The 16335-nt window shown below is 35.1% G+C and overlaps 1 protein-coding gene across 4 annotated transcripts; it reads right to left on the minus strand.

The window, feature by feature from the left end:
* Nucleotides 1-293: 293 nt before the first annotated feature.
* LOC147399535 (anthranilate synthase alpha subunit 2, chloroplastic-like) lies at nucleotides 294-15287 on the minus strand. Of its 4 annotated transcripts, none has more exons than XM_086444926.1 (11): nucleotides 15107-15287; nucleotides 14826-15010; nucleotides 14555-14744; nucleotides 4767-4918; nucleotides 4018-4133; nucleotides 3666-3912; nucleotides 3441-3497; nucleotides 2993-3145; nucleotides 2111-2191; nucleotides 1375-1461; nucleotides 294-800 (listed from the first exon to the last, which is right to left on the minus strand). In XM_086444926.1, the coding sequence occupies exons 1-11, from the start codon at nucleotides 15270-15272 to the stop codon at nucleotides 474-476; spliced, it is 1761 nt and encodes a 586-aa protein (XP_086301052.1). In that variant the 5' UTR covers nucleotides 15273-15287; the 3' UTR covers nucleotides 294-473. The 4 variants fall into 4 exon arrangements, with proteins under 4 accessions (XP_086301052.1, XP_086301051.1, XP_086301053.1 ...); XM_086444925.1 differs by lacking the exons at nucleotides 14555-14744; nucleotides 14826-15010; nucleotides 15107-15287 and adding exons at nucleotides 5657-5846; nucleotides 5952-6136; nucleotides 6229-6512; XM_086444927.1 differs by lacking the exons at nucleotides 2111-2191; nucleotides 14555-14744; nucleotides 14826-15010; nucleotides 15107-15287 and adding exons at nucleotides 5657-5846; nucleotides 5952-6136; nucleotides 6229-6514.
* Nucleotides 15288-16335: the final 1048 nt, after the last annotated feature.

Raw genomic sequence — 16335 nt, forward strand, 5'->3', positions numbered from 1 at the left:
CACGATCAATAAAAATTAAGGAAAGCTAATATTATTATATAAATATTCTATATTTAAACAAAAAATTCTGTATTATATTCATAAAAATTTAGATTTAATTATCTCTTTTTAGCACCTGTCAAACTTAATATTTGAATAAATTTGATCATGATTTAAGATGTCACCCACCAAAAATCAAGTTCAAGTTCATTCATTTATTAAATAGTCCTGCAATAAAATTCTGATTTGATCTTATCAAATGGTGTGCAGATGTCTGAAAATTTCAAGCAGAGATCGTTGTCCCTAAGAAAAAATTTAGAAAAACCAAGGAATTCCTTCGATTATCTGCTTGACCTCACTGTTTTCACTGAAGGCATTTCAACTCTGATCAAACAGTAAAAAACAAACACTCTAACAAAAAAAGGTAAAACAAAGTTGTATATGCAGAGCTCTCTAAGTCTAATGGAAAACAAAGCTAGACAGTTGGAGATGCATCAAACTTTCTTCACAAATGTTGATTCTGCAAGATCAATGGCACGTGCAAGACCTTCAGCTTTATTCTCGCACTCTCTTTGCTCATCATCAGGATCACTGTCAGCTACAATGCCAGCCCCAGACTGAAGATGAGCAATCCATTCACGACGTTTGTTCACATCCTTGTATGAGTACATTGTGTCATAACTCGTCCCAGTTGGGAAAACAATGGTGCGCAAAGCAAGTGCAATGTCCATATCACCAGTAAATGAGATACCCCCAAATCCACCACTATATGGTCCTCGTCTTGTGACTTCCAATTGATCTATCAACTCCATGGCTTTCACCTGCTTTGCATTGGAGGAGATAAAAATGTAAATAACAAGAAAGAACTCGAGGGAGATTAAGTTAAATACAAATATAAACTGGCTTATAGATGAAACAATTTATTCAGAAACTCAGACTAAGGCCTTTAGATTTCTATGTTCATGGCCATGAGAATTCAGAAGTAAGGCCAAATTGTCGGGAGGAGAATACTAAAGCCAGGACTAGACTGGAAAAAAGTTCCCTCCCTATATCCAGACTCACCATTTTATGAGCCCCACATTGGTCTGATTGGTGTACTAACAAATCCAATTTGCAGGCATTTCTTGGGTAAAGTCCAATAATGCAATAACCGGAATGGTTAGGTGACCTGATTTTGCTGAAAGCACATGAGGTGTATATAACACCCAGGGAAGGATGTCTTCTTCCCACTCATTTTTCCTGGCTTAGAGTATTCGTCCATGTAACTAGCACAAAGATTCCGTATCCTTGGCGGAAACTCAGACTACTCAAGATAAACAACCAACTATACGAAGAATAGAAAATTGAATAATGAAAAGTCAAAGATGAGAAATTGAATAGGGCCAGTTACTGAACCTTAGGTGCCCCACTAACTGTTCCAACGGGCAATGCAGCACGTAGAGCATCCCAGGATGTCAGATGATCAAGTAACTCTCCAGTAACCTGCAAAAAGGCATGGGATTATCCTTAGGGCTTTGTGCCAGTACATATAGAAAAATCTTTTTCTCTAACATATAAACCTTCGAAAGATTGAGGAACTATATATATGCACATATTAGACATAAAAACAAATAAAAGAATGACATAAACAATGCAAAAGATTCAGAAACCATAGACAGACAGACCAGAATTGTGTGCTTGCCTGCTAGGCATATTTAAAATATTGCCTCATGCATCATGAATTTTCAGTCGATGATAAAAGTATGAATGTTTAATTGCAACTATTATTCAATACTTTATCACTGCCAATCAAAATCAGTATGAACATCATCATCATTTATACCTGTAATTAGGTATTATCTAGATCAAGCATTATAGACACAGTTTTGGTGTGTACTTGGTCAATACGAAACAAAATGAGTCAATATTAAGTTAAATCAGTGTCACCTATGTACAAAGTTGATCACATTGGTGCCCCCTGAAACCATCTTACTATACCATGCCAAGATGGTTATGGCAATATTTTAGAGATTCACATGAGATTGGTGATGCACTTGCACCTACCTCATTAAGTAGTAAAAATTACGAGTTCAAATTAGTTTAATTGTGTCAAAATTGATCCACAAATAGAACAGAAGGCAGATATTCTCACTGTGGAGCTGATGTGCATCACATGGGAGTAACGTTCAATATTCATCAGTTTCTCCACCTTCACAGAACCAGGTTTTGAGACCTGCAGCAATAGGCCATTTAGATACAAGTTCTTGTCATTCATATCACTTTTCAAAGTATAATATCTAATGATACAGTTAAAGGAAGAAAATGGAATATGGATTAAATAATAGAATACAGAACACATAAGTAGATAACATGAGCATGAATTAAGTGTTAACTGGAGGGCCCCAGATTACTGGTTGTGCCAAATCAAAGTCCCAAGCACCTGTGTTTAATATCCTTTCACAAGTTTTTTTTTAGGTAATATTCTTTCACGAGTTAACCTAGCCCTGCAAACATGGTACAATTATCATTCTTATCATCGAATGTTGGCCTCATACATCTGCACAGACTTCACACAAAAAGAACAAGTACCCAGAGATTATCTGTACTATGTACAATGAACCCACACCTCTTGTGATCATACATTGATATGGGTTTTCGCTATTTTTTTCATGCTTTCAAAAGAGACCTTATACCATCTGCTTAAGGAAATACTATCACCTAGGGAAGTTCTGTATTATCTTTTGGGTGGATGTGTTGAAGAGGAACACGAACCATCCCTAAGATAAATATATTTGTAGAACAACCAATCAGATGTTTTGAAACGCCATAATTGCGATACAAAATAAGAAAGCTCTCACTGAGATCTCAAATATGCATCCTATTAAGTGAAAAATAATATGCCAAACTTAGCATTACTTTGCAAGTTGAATTAAATAGATTGGAGAGGGAAGAGGGTATGGGGGATGAGACAAAGACTAGGATGAGTTAAATATGATTTCAAATATTTAAAAAAAAAAAAAAAAACGAAAAGAACCTTTCCGACATCATTACGTCCCAAATCAACCAGCATAGTATGCTCAGCACATTGTTTTTCATCATTCAGAAGCTGCTTTTCCATCATTTCATCCTCCTTGTCTGACTTCCCCCTTCTAACGGTCCCAGCAAGCGGTCGGTTAGTAATCTTCGTCTGTAAACACAAACAGAGCACATTGTTATTGTTTTTTAATGCCATTATATCAAGAAAATGAAGGTGGAAGGAAAACATGCAATACAATTGTAAACCAAACTGTTTAGTACCAATACTAAACCACAAGTGAACGCCATTATGTGCAAGATCTAGAACCCCTAAGAATAATAACACGATAAGAAATAGCCAAAACTAGGTCATGTATAGTGCATGGAAGGCCAACTCTCAGATCGAATGAGAACGTCAATTAGGGTCTTGAAACACAGTAGTATCATAAGCAGTAGCATCAGTTCACCTTCTTCACACGAGTAAGAATTTCTGGGCTTGAAGCCACCAAAATGCATCCTCTGGCCTGATTGAGAAAGAAATATAATAGAAATCAGGAAAACCACTACCCAAAATCGCAATATAGACAAGCAGAAAAGGAAAATAGAGTACATGTACAATATAAACTAAATTACTCAGGCATGACACTTGTAAGTTTTTCCAAATTATAGAAAACGGTAGACAACAAACATACTTGTAAATAAGTCATATATGGACTTGGGTTCACAACTCTTAATGCTCTGTATACTTCAAACGGGTCTGCAAATGTTCGGCGCTCAAAACGTTGACTTAACACAATCTGGAATATATCTCCTGCCAGAATATGTTCCTTTGCCTGCAGTACAGCCTTCTTGTATGCTTCACTTGTCATCGATGACTTGTTCAATGAAGTACCAAAAAGACTAGTATAGAATTTCACAGAACCAGAAGATAACCTTGGGCTAACAGTATACAACCAAATTAATGCAGTAAGTTGCTGCTCAAAGGAAACTAATGTTAAAAACGGTAATTAGGAAAAGGAACATGGGTATAAACGATCAACTCACATATCTATATCTTGTACTCTAGCAACTAAACGTGCTAACCGGTTCATTCCATCGTCATAGGCTTCCTCAACTGAAGAATACCGATCTAGCCGCACCCAGTGAATCACATAGGCTTTCTGAAGAAAAAAGAGAATAGTCAACAATACCTCAGTTGAATGAATAAGCAAAACCTCATACCATTTGAAAAAGGAAAAAACACTCAAAGCTACAACAAATTAATGTCACAATTTATTCATGGGAATTTCCCAGCACGAGAAATCTCAACATATGCTTTCCTCAGTTCTATATTAGCTAAATTTCTGGAAAATTGTAAAAGGATAAAGGAACAATAATTAAAGCATAGGTTAGGCTGAAAAAAAAGGGACTAATAACCTAAGACAATACCATCAATGACCATGAGAAATGTGTGCCAAATAAAGATGTTTGACATGGATTCTTTAACCACTTGAGTGATGGAACAGTGGTTCATCGACCTGGGTGTGCTCTGAGATTGAGCCTCCCCACCCCCTGACTTTACCTAATATGGCTATTTGCGGTGGCAGGGTGCATCCGTAGGGATTAGTCCCACTTCCAAAGGGGGTGGTGACACCCTATCACATTTATAAAAAATAAAAATAAAAAACACATCTTATCCAATACAATCACATTGAGCACGATAAGTGATAAATGGAAAAAAAAAAAATATCCAACTTGAATTTTAGTCTTCTGTAATAACTTAAATACGGTCGATGGGCCAAAAGATAAACTACCTTCTCCACATGATCAAACACTATCACGTCATCATAAAGGCCTAGATGAACATCTGCAAGGTTTCTATCATCCATAGGTGCACTTGAGAATGGAAGCTTTTTCCTTTCCACATACCGCACGGTATCATATGAGAAATACCCCACCCATCCACCTGTTCAAAATGACACTGACCATACATAAATGGTTTTCAAGGTTTTATAACTAATATTGGTACATGAGAAGAAATATTGGGAGAGAATTTTTATACTAACTGTACATGAGTGAAAAAAAGGAGCATTTTCCCTCCAACTACATCTCAAGGAAATCTTTGTAGTGAATTTACAACATAAAAAAATTAATGTATATACCGAGAGATTTTAAATGTAATATAGAAAGATGTCTAAGCTAATTATAAAATATATTTTAAGTATTGTCTATGGCTAAAGATGCACAAGATGTGAGCATTGCATTTAGTACACCCCAATTTTTCTATGTGTCAGCTCCATGCGAGTTATTCATTGCAATAATTCACAAGAAACTTAATATGTTATATCAAAGATTTTATCTATAAAAATTGGAGAACCTAATGAACAAAGAAATCAGATGAAGAGTATCATCAATCCATCACTGGGCAATTACCCAAACAACCTAACCCTCTGAATTAAGCCCTTCACCCAACTAAGTATGAAAACCCAAATAACCCATGATCAATAGATCCATCCAGGCTAACACACCCTTCCATGCACATGCATTCAAAAAGGGATTATTGGATTCAAATCAAAACAAGCATGCAAAGGTTTAAAATTGAAATTGGGCCGTAAATCTATGAGTAATTGTCCTTATGTGTTTTGAATTACATGTAATGGGATTTTACAATGCAAGAAATAAGTTATCGATCCAGTCCCCTTACCACAAAATGCATCTGGAAGCTCATCAATAAGTTGGGGACTCCATCCCTCCATTATTCTCCGAGGAATAACCATTGGATCCTCAACAATTTCCTCAGTCCTACGTTCCTCTTCATGGTCCATAATTGTAACAAAATTGCCTTTCGCCACAATTTCCATTGTCGGCTGAGCCCCAATCACACTATACCGTCCCTATTAAACTAAAAATCCATTTAACAAAAACCCAAAAGAAAAAAAAAAACCCCAAATTTTCAAATAAACAAAAGAACCCAATAAAATAAAAGAACCAAGGCTTACAACATTTGTAGCTCGGTACCCTTGTTCGACCGATTCAAACAGAAAACTTGGCGCCTCTCTATCATCTTCTTTAACCAGGCACCGATAAGCAAGAACAGGCGTCAAGTGGTCAGAAAATATGCAACGATAGAGAGGAATTAAATTTCCATTCTTCGAAGCTTCTGCGAACCTCACAGCATCATCAACTAGAGAAATCGAACAAGAAAAATCAGAAAAAAGTAAAATTTTCATAATTTTCTCCATTTTACCCAATAACGACGCAGATTTAGAGAGAGACCTGTTGGCGAAGCAGATAGAGCTGAGCATTTCAAAGTAGGAAGAGATGAACGGGAGTTGAAGAAACTGAGAGAGCATGAACTTCTGCGGCCAACAGCGTTAACGGTAAACGCTGGAAATAGACGGGGAGATGACGGAAACAAACGGTGTGAAACGGCTAGGGTTTCCATGGTTGAGAGCGTTACAGAATGGTGGCCTTGGAGTCTTGAATCAGAGAACTACAAACAGGTAGTCTTGCTTTTTGCTGTCTCTCCGCTGACGAAGGTTTGAATTGAGTGACATTTGTAAAACGAACCAATTTATAACGAAAAGCGAATTTTCAGCTTAGGCTCTGTTTGAAAACTACGTGTTTTCCCCCAAAATCATTTCTACAGGTATGGTGAAAAATGAAAGATGAGAAGTAAAAAGATCACCATGGGATGTGATGATTATGAAGAAAATGTTTTCTAAAGAAAAAAAAGATTATTTCTTGAGAAAATTATTCAGAGAAAATTAATTTTCAGTAAAATATTAATTGAAATTTGATTGTACTTTGGGAAATGTCAAAGTGAGCGATGATTTTAATTTTTTGGGAGCAAGTAACATGAGGATTTCCTGACCTGGGGAGGAAATCATTTGCCTTGGAGTTTTGGGTCAGATTTTATTTCTTTAAAAAAATGATTTTTTGAATAAATGTGTAATCATACAATTGCCTTCTTATTTTTCCAGCAAATTTCCCATGTAATCAAATAAGTTATGTGAAAAAAATCCCATAATTTTCATCTTGTCCGATTTCTCAAAATCATGTTTTGGGAATTTCAATTTTGCGCTTGTGCAAAAATTGAAAGATCGATTTTCCAATTGCAGGTTATTTCCTTGTTAGAAAGATAACACACTCAATAGTAATTACCATATAGAGATAAGAAACAATTTGGTAAAGTCTTTGGGTGATATCAGATGGGTTCAAATCCCGCCAAGCACCAAGTTATTGAACTTATTAAAAATAGTTTACGAATCAAAAAAATAATGGCATTTTTATAATTTAAAAAAATTAGTTACAAAGATTATTGTAAGTATTACCCATCATTCTCACATTGTAATAGTAAAAATAAGTCTTTAATGCGAATTTTAGGAATAAGTCGCACCAATTAGTCTGATGCATTATTCCTAGTAAATTGATTGGCTAAGTTAGACCAATGATACCTTTAGCTAGGCCACGGGCTTGATGGTAACTATGAAGTAGTACTTCAGTGGGCACTCAGTTGAAGACAAATCCTCTACAGAGTTTGAAAGCTATCAACAGCTTTTTATAGTATAAAATTATAGATTTTTAACGTGTTTCTTCTTAAAACATGTGCTATCATGCATGTTAGGGATTTTGATTTAATTGGGTAAGCCATTTCTTATAAAGTGATTACATCAATCTCTGAGAGTTAGTCATTTGTAACTAATTCAACCTCATGTTCGATCAATCATTTTCAATCTTATCTTAATCTCATGCAATGAACTCTTTATCATTCTATTGAAAATTACTTTCAACTACTACCTCCTCAAAAATCTTATCTTGTCTTTGAGTTTGAAAGAGATAGATTCTTAAAATTGATGATGTGGGGACAAAATTTTTTCACTCCAAAGATTGAAGACAAGGTTTTCATCTAGGGCATGATTAGGGAAGAAGCCAAGATTTTCTTGTAGTGGGGGCAAACTATGGTTAGTAGTATAGTTGAAGAACTTAAAGATAAATGGTTTTAAAGAGAAATTTAAAGGTTTTTTATTACAAGTTGAAGAAAATGATATTTAGGTCATTTCCAAGTAGTATATGAGAAGGTCAGGCCCAGTCAAGAGGTAATAGGCAATGTCATCAACACAAATTGAAAGAAGGTGAACAAATGGGGCATGTAATTAATTGAAAATATAAGTGTCTCAAACTTCTGTGAGGGCAATTGCCCCCACCAGCTCCTTACTAGCTCCGCCCTTGGGCATGATGGTATGGAGGTCAGTTTCATTAGTTCCTCTGAAAAGACTGAACTCAAGAGATGTGCTATCAATTTGAAAACATAATGGATTTCGTAAATAATCAGAAAAAATGTGGAGGACATGTCTCAATCACACTTTCTTAGCCCTTTTACCAGGCCTTTTGCTAGACATGCATTCAACTTTCAACATAAAAGGATCTAAACATGCACAAGTGGATTCCAAACTCATAACAAGCAAATCCCAAAGAAAGGTCGTTTAAACATGCTTGTAGAAAAAACTAATTTTACATACATTTTTAACAAATTTAGAGATAAGCCATATTTACAAATTATGACTTCTATTAGAGACTATCATAAATGTCTTCATCATCAACCCCTAGTCAAAGCACTTTGATTTTCTCTCCTAAGTGAATCATCTTCAATAAAATTTAGGGTAAAGTTTTTACCCTTTTCTTTAACAGCTAGATTTCATATTTTTCAAATCTCAAGAGCAAGATAAATTTTTAATGAAGTACGAGAATGTGTTTTTAAATCGAAAATCATGAGTTTACTTGGCATTTAAGACCAAAGATGAGATTGAATAGTTTAAAAAATGTTTACCCTTAGGTAAACTTGAAGATGAATCTAATTTTCAATAAGATTCTATCTCCTTCATACCCCAAGAACAAAATAGGATTCTTGGATGTGGATGGACTTTTGGGGTAGAAAAATCGATGATTTTTACGATAGATTATCATATGAGGTTGAATAGGTTAAAAATAATTTACCCTAGAGTAAATGATTGAAACATGTTTCTAGGACAAAATCAAATATTTTAGCCAAAGGTTGAAGGTGTATGGGAACTTAGTTTGTTTTATATAAATCTCTTATGCAAAAACTAAGTCAAAGGGGCATGTCATCAATTTGAAAATACGGGACTATTTCTAATATTGACCAAAATGTGGACGGTATGCCTAAATAATAAAAGAAATGAATCCATACATGATTGAAACGAGGGCTGTCAATAGATATTAATAAGATCGAATATGTTAATATTCAACTCCAAAAGAAATATCTAATATCCAAGTATTAAACCAAAATCCAACAAAACCTAAGTCATGTCACCAATTTGAAAACTGGGGGACTATTTCTCAAAAAAAAAAAAAAAAAAAACATATATATATATATATATATATATATATATAGGGGTGGTTCAAGGGCCATATGAAAAAACATATGAAAAAACTTTCGTTTTTCAAACTAAGTGTTAGAGGTTTTGGATTGAGCTGATTTTTTGCAAGGATGGTCATTATGATGAAAAGATCATCCTCACAAAAAATCAGCTCAATCAGAAACTTCTAAATCCATCAAAAGTGATTTACAAATTAGTGATAAAAATTGGTAAAAAATCGATGGTCCACATTCTAAATCACTTTTAATGGGGTTAGAAGTTTTAGATTGGGCTGATTTCTTTTTTCAGATGATCTTCCCATCATAGAGATCATCCTCACAAAAAATCAGCTCAATCCAAAATTTCTAACCCATATTTTAAAATTTTATTAAAAACGAAAGTTTTTACATATGTTTTCTCATATGGCCCTTGAACCTGACCCATATATATATATGGAAATGTTCAGCAACAAACATTTTGGCAAAACATTTTTCAAAATATGGGTTAGAGGTTTTGGAATGGGTTGATTTTTGGTGAGGATGATCTCTACGGTGAGGAGATTATCATCACCAAAAATCAGCCCATTCCAAAACTTCTAACCCATCAAAAATGGTTTACAAAAAATAGATGGTCCACAATTTTTCAACTTGTAAACATGGGGCTAGAAGTTTTGGAATGGGCTGATTTTTTGTGAGAATGATCTTCTTACTGTAGAGATCATCCTCACCAAAAATCAGTCCATTCCAAAACCTCTAACCCATGTTTTGAAAAATGTTTTGCCAAAATGTTTGTTGCTAAATGGGACCCATATATATATATATATATATATAGGGTCCCTATCCGTGGCCAACAGTTTGGCAAACATTTTGGCAAACACTTTTTCAAAACATGGGTTAGAGGTCTTGGAATGGGCTGATTTTTGGTGAGGATGATCTCTACGGTGAGGAGATCATCCTCACCAAAAATCAGCTCATTCCAAAACTTCTAGCCCATTTTACAAGTTGAAAAATCGTGAACCGTCCATTTTTTGTAAACCATTTTTGATGAGGTTAGAAGTTTTGGAATGGGCTGATTTTGGTGATGATGATCTCCTCACCATAGAGATCATCCTCACCAAAAATCAGCCCATTCCAAGACCTCTAACCCATGTTTTGAAAAATGTGTTTGCCAAAATGTTTGCCAAACTGTTGGCCATTGAACGCTACTCATATATATATGCCCTAAGTTTTACCACACACTTTAACAAACGTGTTTTGTCTTACACGGGTTAGAAGTTTTGGAATGGGCTGATTTTTGGTGAGGATGATCTCTATGATGAGGAGATCATCCTCACCAAAAATCAGCTCATTCCAAAACTTCTAACCCCATAAAAAATGGTTTACAAAAAATGGACGGTTCACGATTTTTCAACGTGTAAACATGGGGCTAAACATTTCAGAATGGGCTGATTTTTGGGGAGGATGATCTTCTAATCATAGAGATCATCCTCATCAAAAATCAGCCCATTCCAAAACTTCTAACCCATGTAGGACAAAAAACGTTTGTTAAAGTGTGTGGTAAAACTTAGGGTGCTGAATATTTCCCTATATGGGTTAGAAGTTTTGGAATGGGCTGATTTTTGGTGAGGATGATCTCTATGATTAGAAGATCATCCTCCCCAAAAATCAGCCCATTCCGAAATGTTTAGCCTCATGTTTACACATTGAAAAATCGTGGACCGTCAATTTTTTGTAAATCATTTTTGATGGGGTTAGAAGTTTTGGAATGAGTTGATTTTTGGTGAGGATGATCTCCTCACCATAGAGATCATCCTCACCAAAAATCAGCCCATTCCAAAACTTCTAACCCATGTAAGACAAAACATGTTTGTTAAAGTGTGTGGTAAAGCTTAGGGTGTTGAACGGGACCCATATATATATATATATATATATATATGGGAAATGTTCAGCACCCTAAGTTTTACCACACACTTTAACAAACGTTTTTTGTCCTACATGGGTTAGAAGTTTTGGAATGAGTTGATTTTTGGTGAGGATGATCTCTATGATTAAAAGATCATCCTCCCCAAAAATCAGCCCATTCCGAAATGTTTAGCCCCATGTTTACACGTTGAAAAATCGTGGACCGTCCATTTTTTGTAAATCAATTTTGATGGGGTTAGAAGTTTTGGAATGAGCTGATTTTTGGTGAGGATGATCTCCTCACCATAGAGATCATCCTCACCAAAAATCAGCTCATTCCGAAACTTCTAACCCATGTAAGACAAAACGCGTTTGTTAAAGTGTGTGGTAAAACTAAGGGTGGCGAACGGGACCCTATATATATATATATATATATATATATATATATATATATATATATAGAGAGAGAGAGAGAGAGAGAGAGAGAGAGAGAGAGAGAGAGAGAGAGAGAGATGGAATATGTTAGTATCCCACTCCAAAAATAAATAAATAATCTAACATCCAAATACTAATATAAAATCTGTCAAATGCTCTAAATCAATATTTAAATTTGAATATCTTATCAAATATCAGATTATATAATACTTATATAATAAACCAAGACGTCGGGTTCTCTCTCTCTCTCCCCCCTTATCTCAATTATTATTGTTGTATAAAGAGGAGTTGGGATTTAATCTTGCCATAAATCTCGAAAATAATTTTTAATTTTATACCTTTTCAAGAATACCCCTTCAATTTTATATATTGTCTTTCTCTTTCTCTCATTTTTCTAATAATACCCTTCTAACTTTATTGTAGGGGTGCAATTTGATCTAGTTCAAACTGAGAACCGAACCAAATTGGTAGTTTTTGGGTGGTTTGGAATAAGTTGCAGATCGGTTTCGAGTTACGAAAATGGTGAATCGATCAATTTGGTTCGACTCTCGGATCAAGCTTGTATAGAACTGAACTCTTATGAAATAAGTATATATATATATATATATATAGGGTCAAGTTCAAGGGCCATATGAGAAAACTTTCGACGGTAAATAAAATTTTAAAATATGGGTTAGAAATTTTGGATTGAGCTGATTTTTTGTGAGGATGATCTCTATGATGGGAAGATCATCCAAAAAAAAAAAAATCAGCCCAATCTGAAACTTCTAACTCCATTAAAAGTGATTTAGAATGTGGACCGTCGATTTTTTACCAATTTTTATCACTAATTTGTAAATCACTTTTGATGGATTTATAAGTTTCTGATTGAGCTGATTTTTTGTGAGGATGATCTTCTCATCATAGTGACCATCCTTGCAAAAAATCAGTTCAATCCAAAACCTCTAACCCTTATTTTGAAAAACGAAAGTTTTCTCATATGTTTTCTCATATGGCCCTTGAACCTGACCCATATATATATATAATAATTATTATGGATTTTTTTTTTTTTTTTTTTAAGTTAGGACATAGATTAGTGATCTTTTATGAATAAACTAATGATTTTTTATGGATAGATTTGTGATTTATTGTATGAAATTTTATGTTTGTTTTTTCATTAAAAAATATTATTTAGAATTTATAGAATATTGGCAATCCGTAGAACCGAACCAACTTTAATTTGATTTGGTTCTACTGGAATTTAGTTTAGTTCTGATTGTTATTAGTGGAATCAACCTATGTTGATTTGGTTCCAATTTGACCTCAAACCTAACCAAATCGAACCAAGTTGCACATCTATTTTATTGTCTTTCTTCTTTCACACCTTTAACTCTAGAAAGGACTAGCACATGCAAATTTGACTAAGAAATTATTGGGATAGAAACTTTGATGTATGGATCATAACTATTCGAATATATGATTCTACAATTTTATCCACATTCTAATCTAATATAATCGTTATTCTTATAATAATATACTAATGATAAGCTCACACAATTGGTTGATGCTTTTGACGTGGCATGGGTATGGAATCATAAATCCTTTTCCTAGTGCATCCAAAAAAAAAATCCATGATTTTGTGCATTGTCATGTCAAGAGCGTCAATCAAGCACGTCTAAATCATAATAATATAATCAATTATCCATTGAAAGACTTAAGGGTATGTTTGACTATACATGAAAAATCACAAGTTCCATGCAATTGATTGAAAATTTTTAAGGAAATTAAATTTCCGCCTTCTTAAAAAAGTCCACCCAATACTAGATTCCATTTTCTCACCTTATCCCATGAAAAAATGAAATCCTAAGAAAATAAAATCCACCCTAAAAAAAACCCGCCTCTCTTCTTCTTATTTCCCCTCCCACCATCACCTCCGCCACCAACATCAACATTGATTGTGGTTAACATCAGTGATGTCACGTCAACGCTACCTCTCTCTTTCTCTCTCTCCTTATTATTTTCCTTGTCTTCACTTCCGCCCTTGGTTCATGTCCTCCTCCTCTTCCCCTTCTTCAACTCTTTCGGTCGCCACTTCACTCCACCTCTCTTTCCTCATCTTCTTCCTTTTTAGCTCCATCCTCTCTCACTTCACTCCACATCTCTCTCTCTCTCTCTCTCTCTCTCTCTCTCACTCTCTCTCTCTCTCTCTCCTTCTTATTCTTTTCCTTGCCTTCATCTCTGCCCCTGGCTCATCTCCTCATTCTCTTCTTCTTTAGCTCCGTCCATTGCCACTTCACTCCACATATCTCTCTCTCTCTCTCTCTCTCTTCTCTTATTTTTCTCTTGGATTTTTTTTCCTGATATTTTCAGGATGCAATCAAGTGCGCGTAACTTATTTTTTCACCTACTTATTTTCCATGGATTTCCATGCAATCAAATATACCCTAAATAAGTGAAATCTTTAATCCTAATCAATCATATAGAATATGCCACATGGCGCAAAGTGAACATTTGTTGTGTTTACTTTTTTTTTTTTCCATACGGAGATAGAGACGAGTGCCATGAACAAGCGACTAGCTCATAAATATTTGGCCCACCTCTGAGTGGACCAACACCCAAAAAAAACAAAGAGTGGTGCTGGGAGAGGCATTAGATTTACTGCGGTAATTCCACGTCAGAAATGTAAAAATTGCAGTAATTCCAGTGTCACTCCAGCATTAGCACAAAAAAGAAAAAATTGTCCCATTGATGATTTCTGGCTCTTGGATTTAAGTTTATCCAGATACTCAAATCAAATGGCTAAAAATCACCAATCAGGACAATCAAATTGCATTATGTGGATCAGCCCACCATTAAAGTTGATAAACATCATCTACGTTCAGAAAAGAAGATTAATAATGATCTTACCGCAAAAGAAATCTGGAAGCTCTTCGTTATGTTGTGGAATCCATCCTTCCATGATTCTCTGAGGAATCACCATTGGATCATCCACAAACTCTTCTGTCCTTCGTCCTTCCTCGTGATCCATAATTATCACCCGATTCTGCTTCGCTACTATCTCCATCATTGGTTGATCTCCCACCACACTATAACGTCCCTAACACAATTAACTGAAAGTCACATAAAAGAAGAAATTCAAAATAAGAAATAAATTCAAAACAAAATAGGATAAACTTACTAAAATCGATTCTCGAAAACCTTCTCCAAACGAATCGATCAGAAAGCTTGGAGTATCTCGATCTTCTTCTTTAACTAGACAACGATAAGCAAGTACTGGCGTCAAATTATCAGAGAATAAGCAGCGAAACAGTGGTAGAAGGTTGAAGTTCTTCGAAGCTTCAACGAACTTCGCTGCATCGTTAGCTTGAAATCGAACCATATAGATCAGATAAACATGATTAGATTTGATAAATGGAGATCTGGAAGAAAAAGTATTGAGAGAGAGAGAGAGATAGATACTTAATGATGGAGTAGCAATGGTGGTGGAACATTTGAATGTAGGGAGGACAGAGTGGGAGTAGAGGAAACTTAGAGAGCTTCTGTTACTAACGGCGTTAATTGGAAACACGTTAGTTGCGCAGATGATTAATGGTTTAGAAAGCGGCGACACGGCGAGGGCTTCCATCTTTGTATCTCAGTTGAGAAATTAGACACAATAAGCAGAGATATCTAATATCGTTCTCCAATTGAGAATAGAAGTTCACTTCTATTATAATGGTCAAGTGTTCCTGGTGGAAAATGTTGTTTTGGAAAATTAAATTTCTTTGTTTGATTAAGGAAGAATTGCCAACTATAATTTTGTAAATTAAATCCATGTAACATTGGACTCTAGAACTGGATTTTGGGTAAAGAATCAGATTGTATAATTCAAATCAAACATATTTACTTGATAAGATTATGGTTTTAAAACTCGGTTTCGCGTCTCCTCTCGTCCATGCCAGATACCAAGTCGTCTAGGATGAGTTTTTCAATACATTTGAGACATCTCATTCAAAAATTTGAAAAATGAACGCGGGGTTTTAAATCTCATCCGAAAAATTAACTTGTTTGTCCATACACATGCCTAATACCTAGACGACTAGGGTGATATGTCTCGGTCTCAGACGAGTTTTGAAACCATGGTATAACTTGTTTTATATTTGTGAGTGATAGTCCCATGTTGGGTATCATAATTTTGGGTTATAAATAAATTTAGGGCAATCATCACCTTACAAGCCAGTTTTGTGAGGATGAATTAGACCTATGAGCTTCTACATGGTATCAGAGCGGGTAACTACAAGGAGACACGTTACATGCAAGGGGGGGAGTGTGAGCCATATATAAATCTGGGGAAATTCTCACAAATGAGTTAGGCCCATGGGCTTCTACAGTATTTATGGATATATCTTAGACTCAGGTTGATAGTAGAGACTGAGCTAATTAATGGCTTCTTTAAGTTTTTTAATGTAGGCAGCTCTACTCTTAACTGTGATGTAGGATTAAATGAAAGAGAACCAGTAAAGACACAGACAGACGAGACATAACTCCATTCATTGACGTTTGGTGAGGTTTTTCCCCTCCTCTCGTAATAAATGGGGATGTGGGACTCACATGGTGTATATATAGGGTATTAAACACATATGTGTATTAGACTACAGGTTATCATCCCAAGTTAGTGTATTTCTAGGGAAGCAAGAAAGAAAGAGGAT

The sequence above is a fragment of the Akebia trifoliata genome, chromosome 6 (assembly GCF_017979445.1).
Source record: "Akebia trifoliata isolate Shusen 1 chromosome 6, ASM1797944v1, whole genome shotgun sequence".
Taxonomy (NCBI): Eukaryota; Viridiplantae; Streptophyta; class Magnoliopsida; order Ranunculales; family Lardizabalaceae; genus Akebia; species Akebia trifoliata.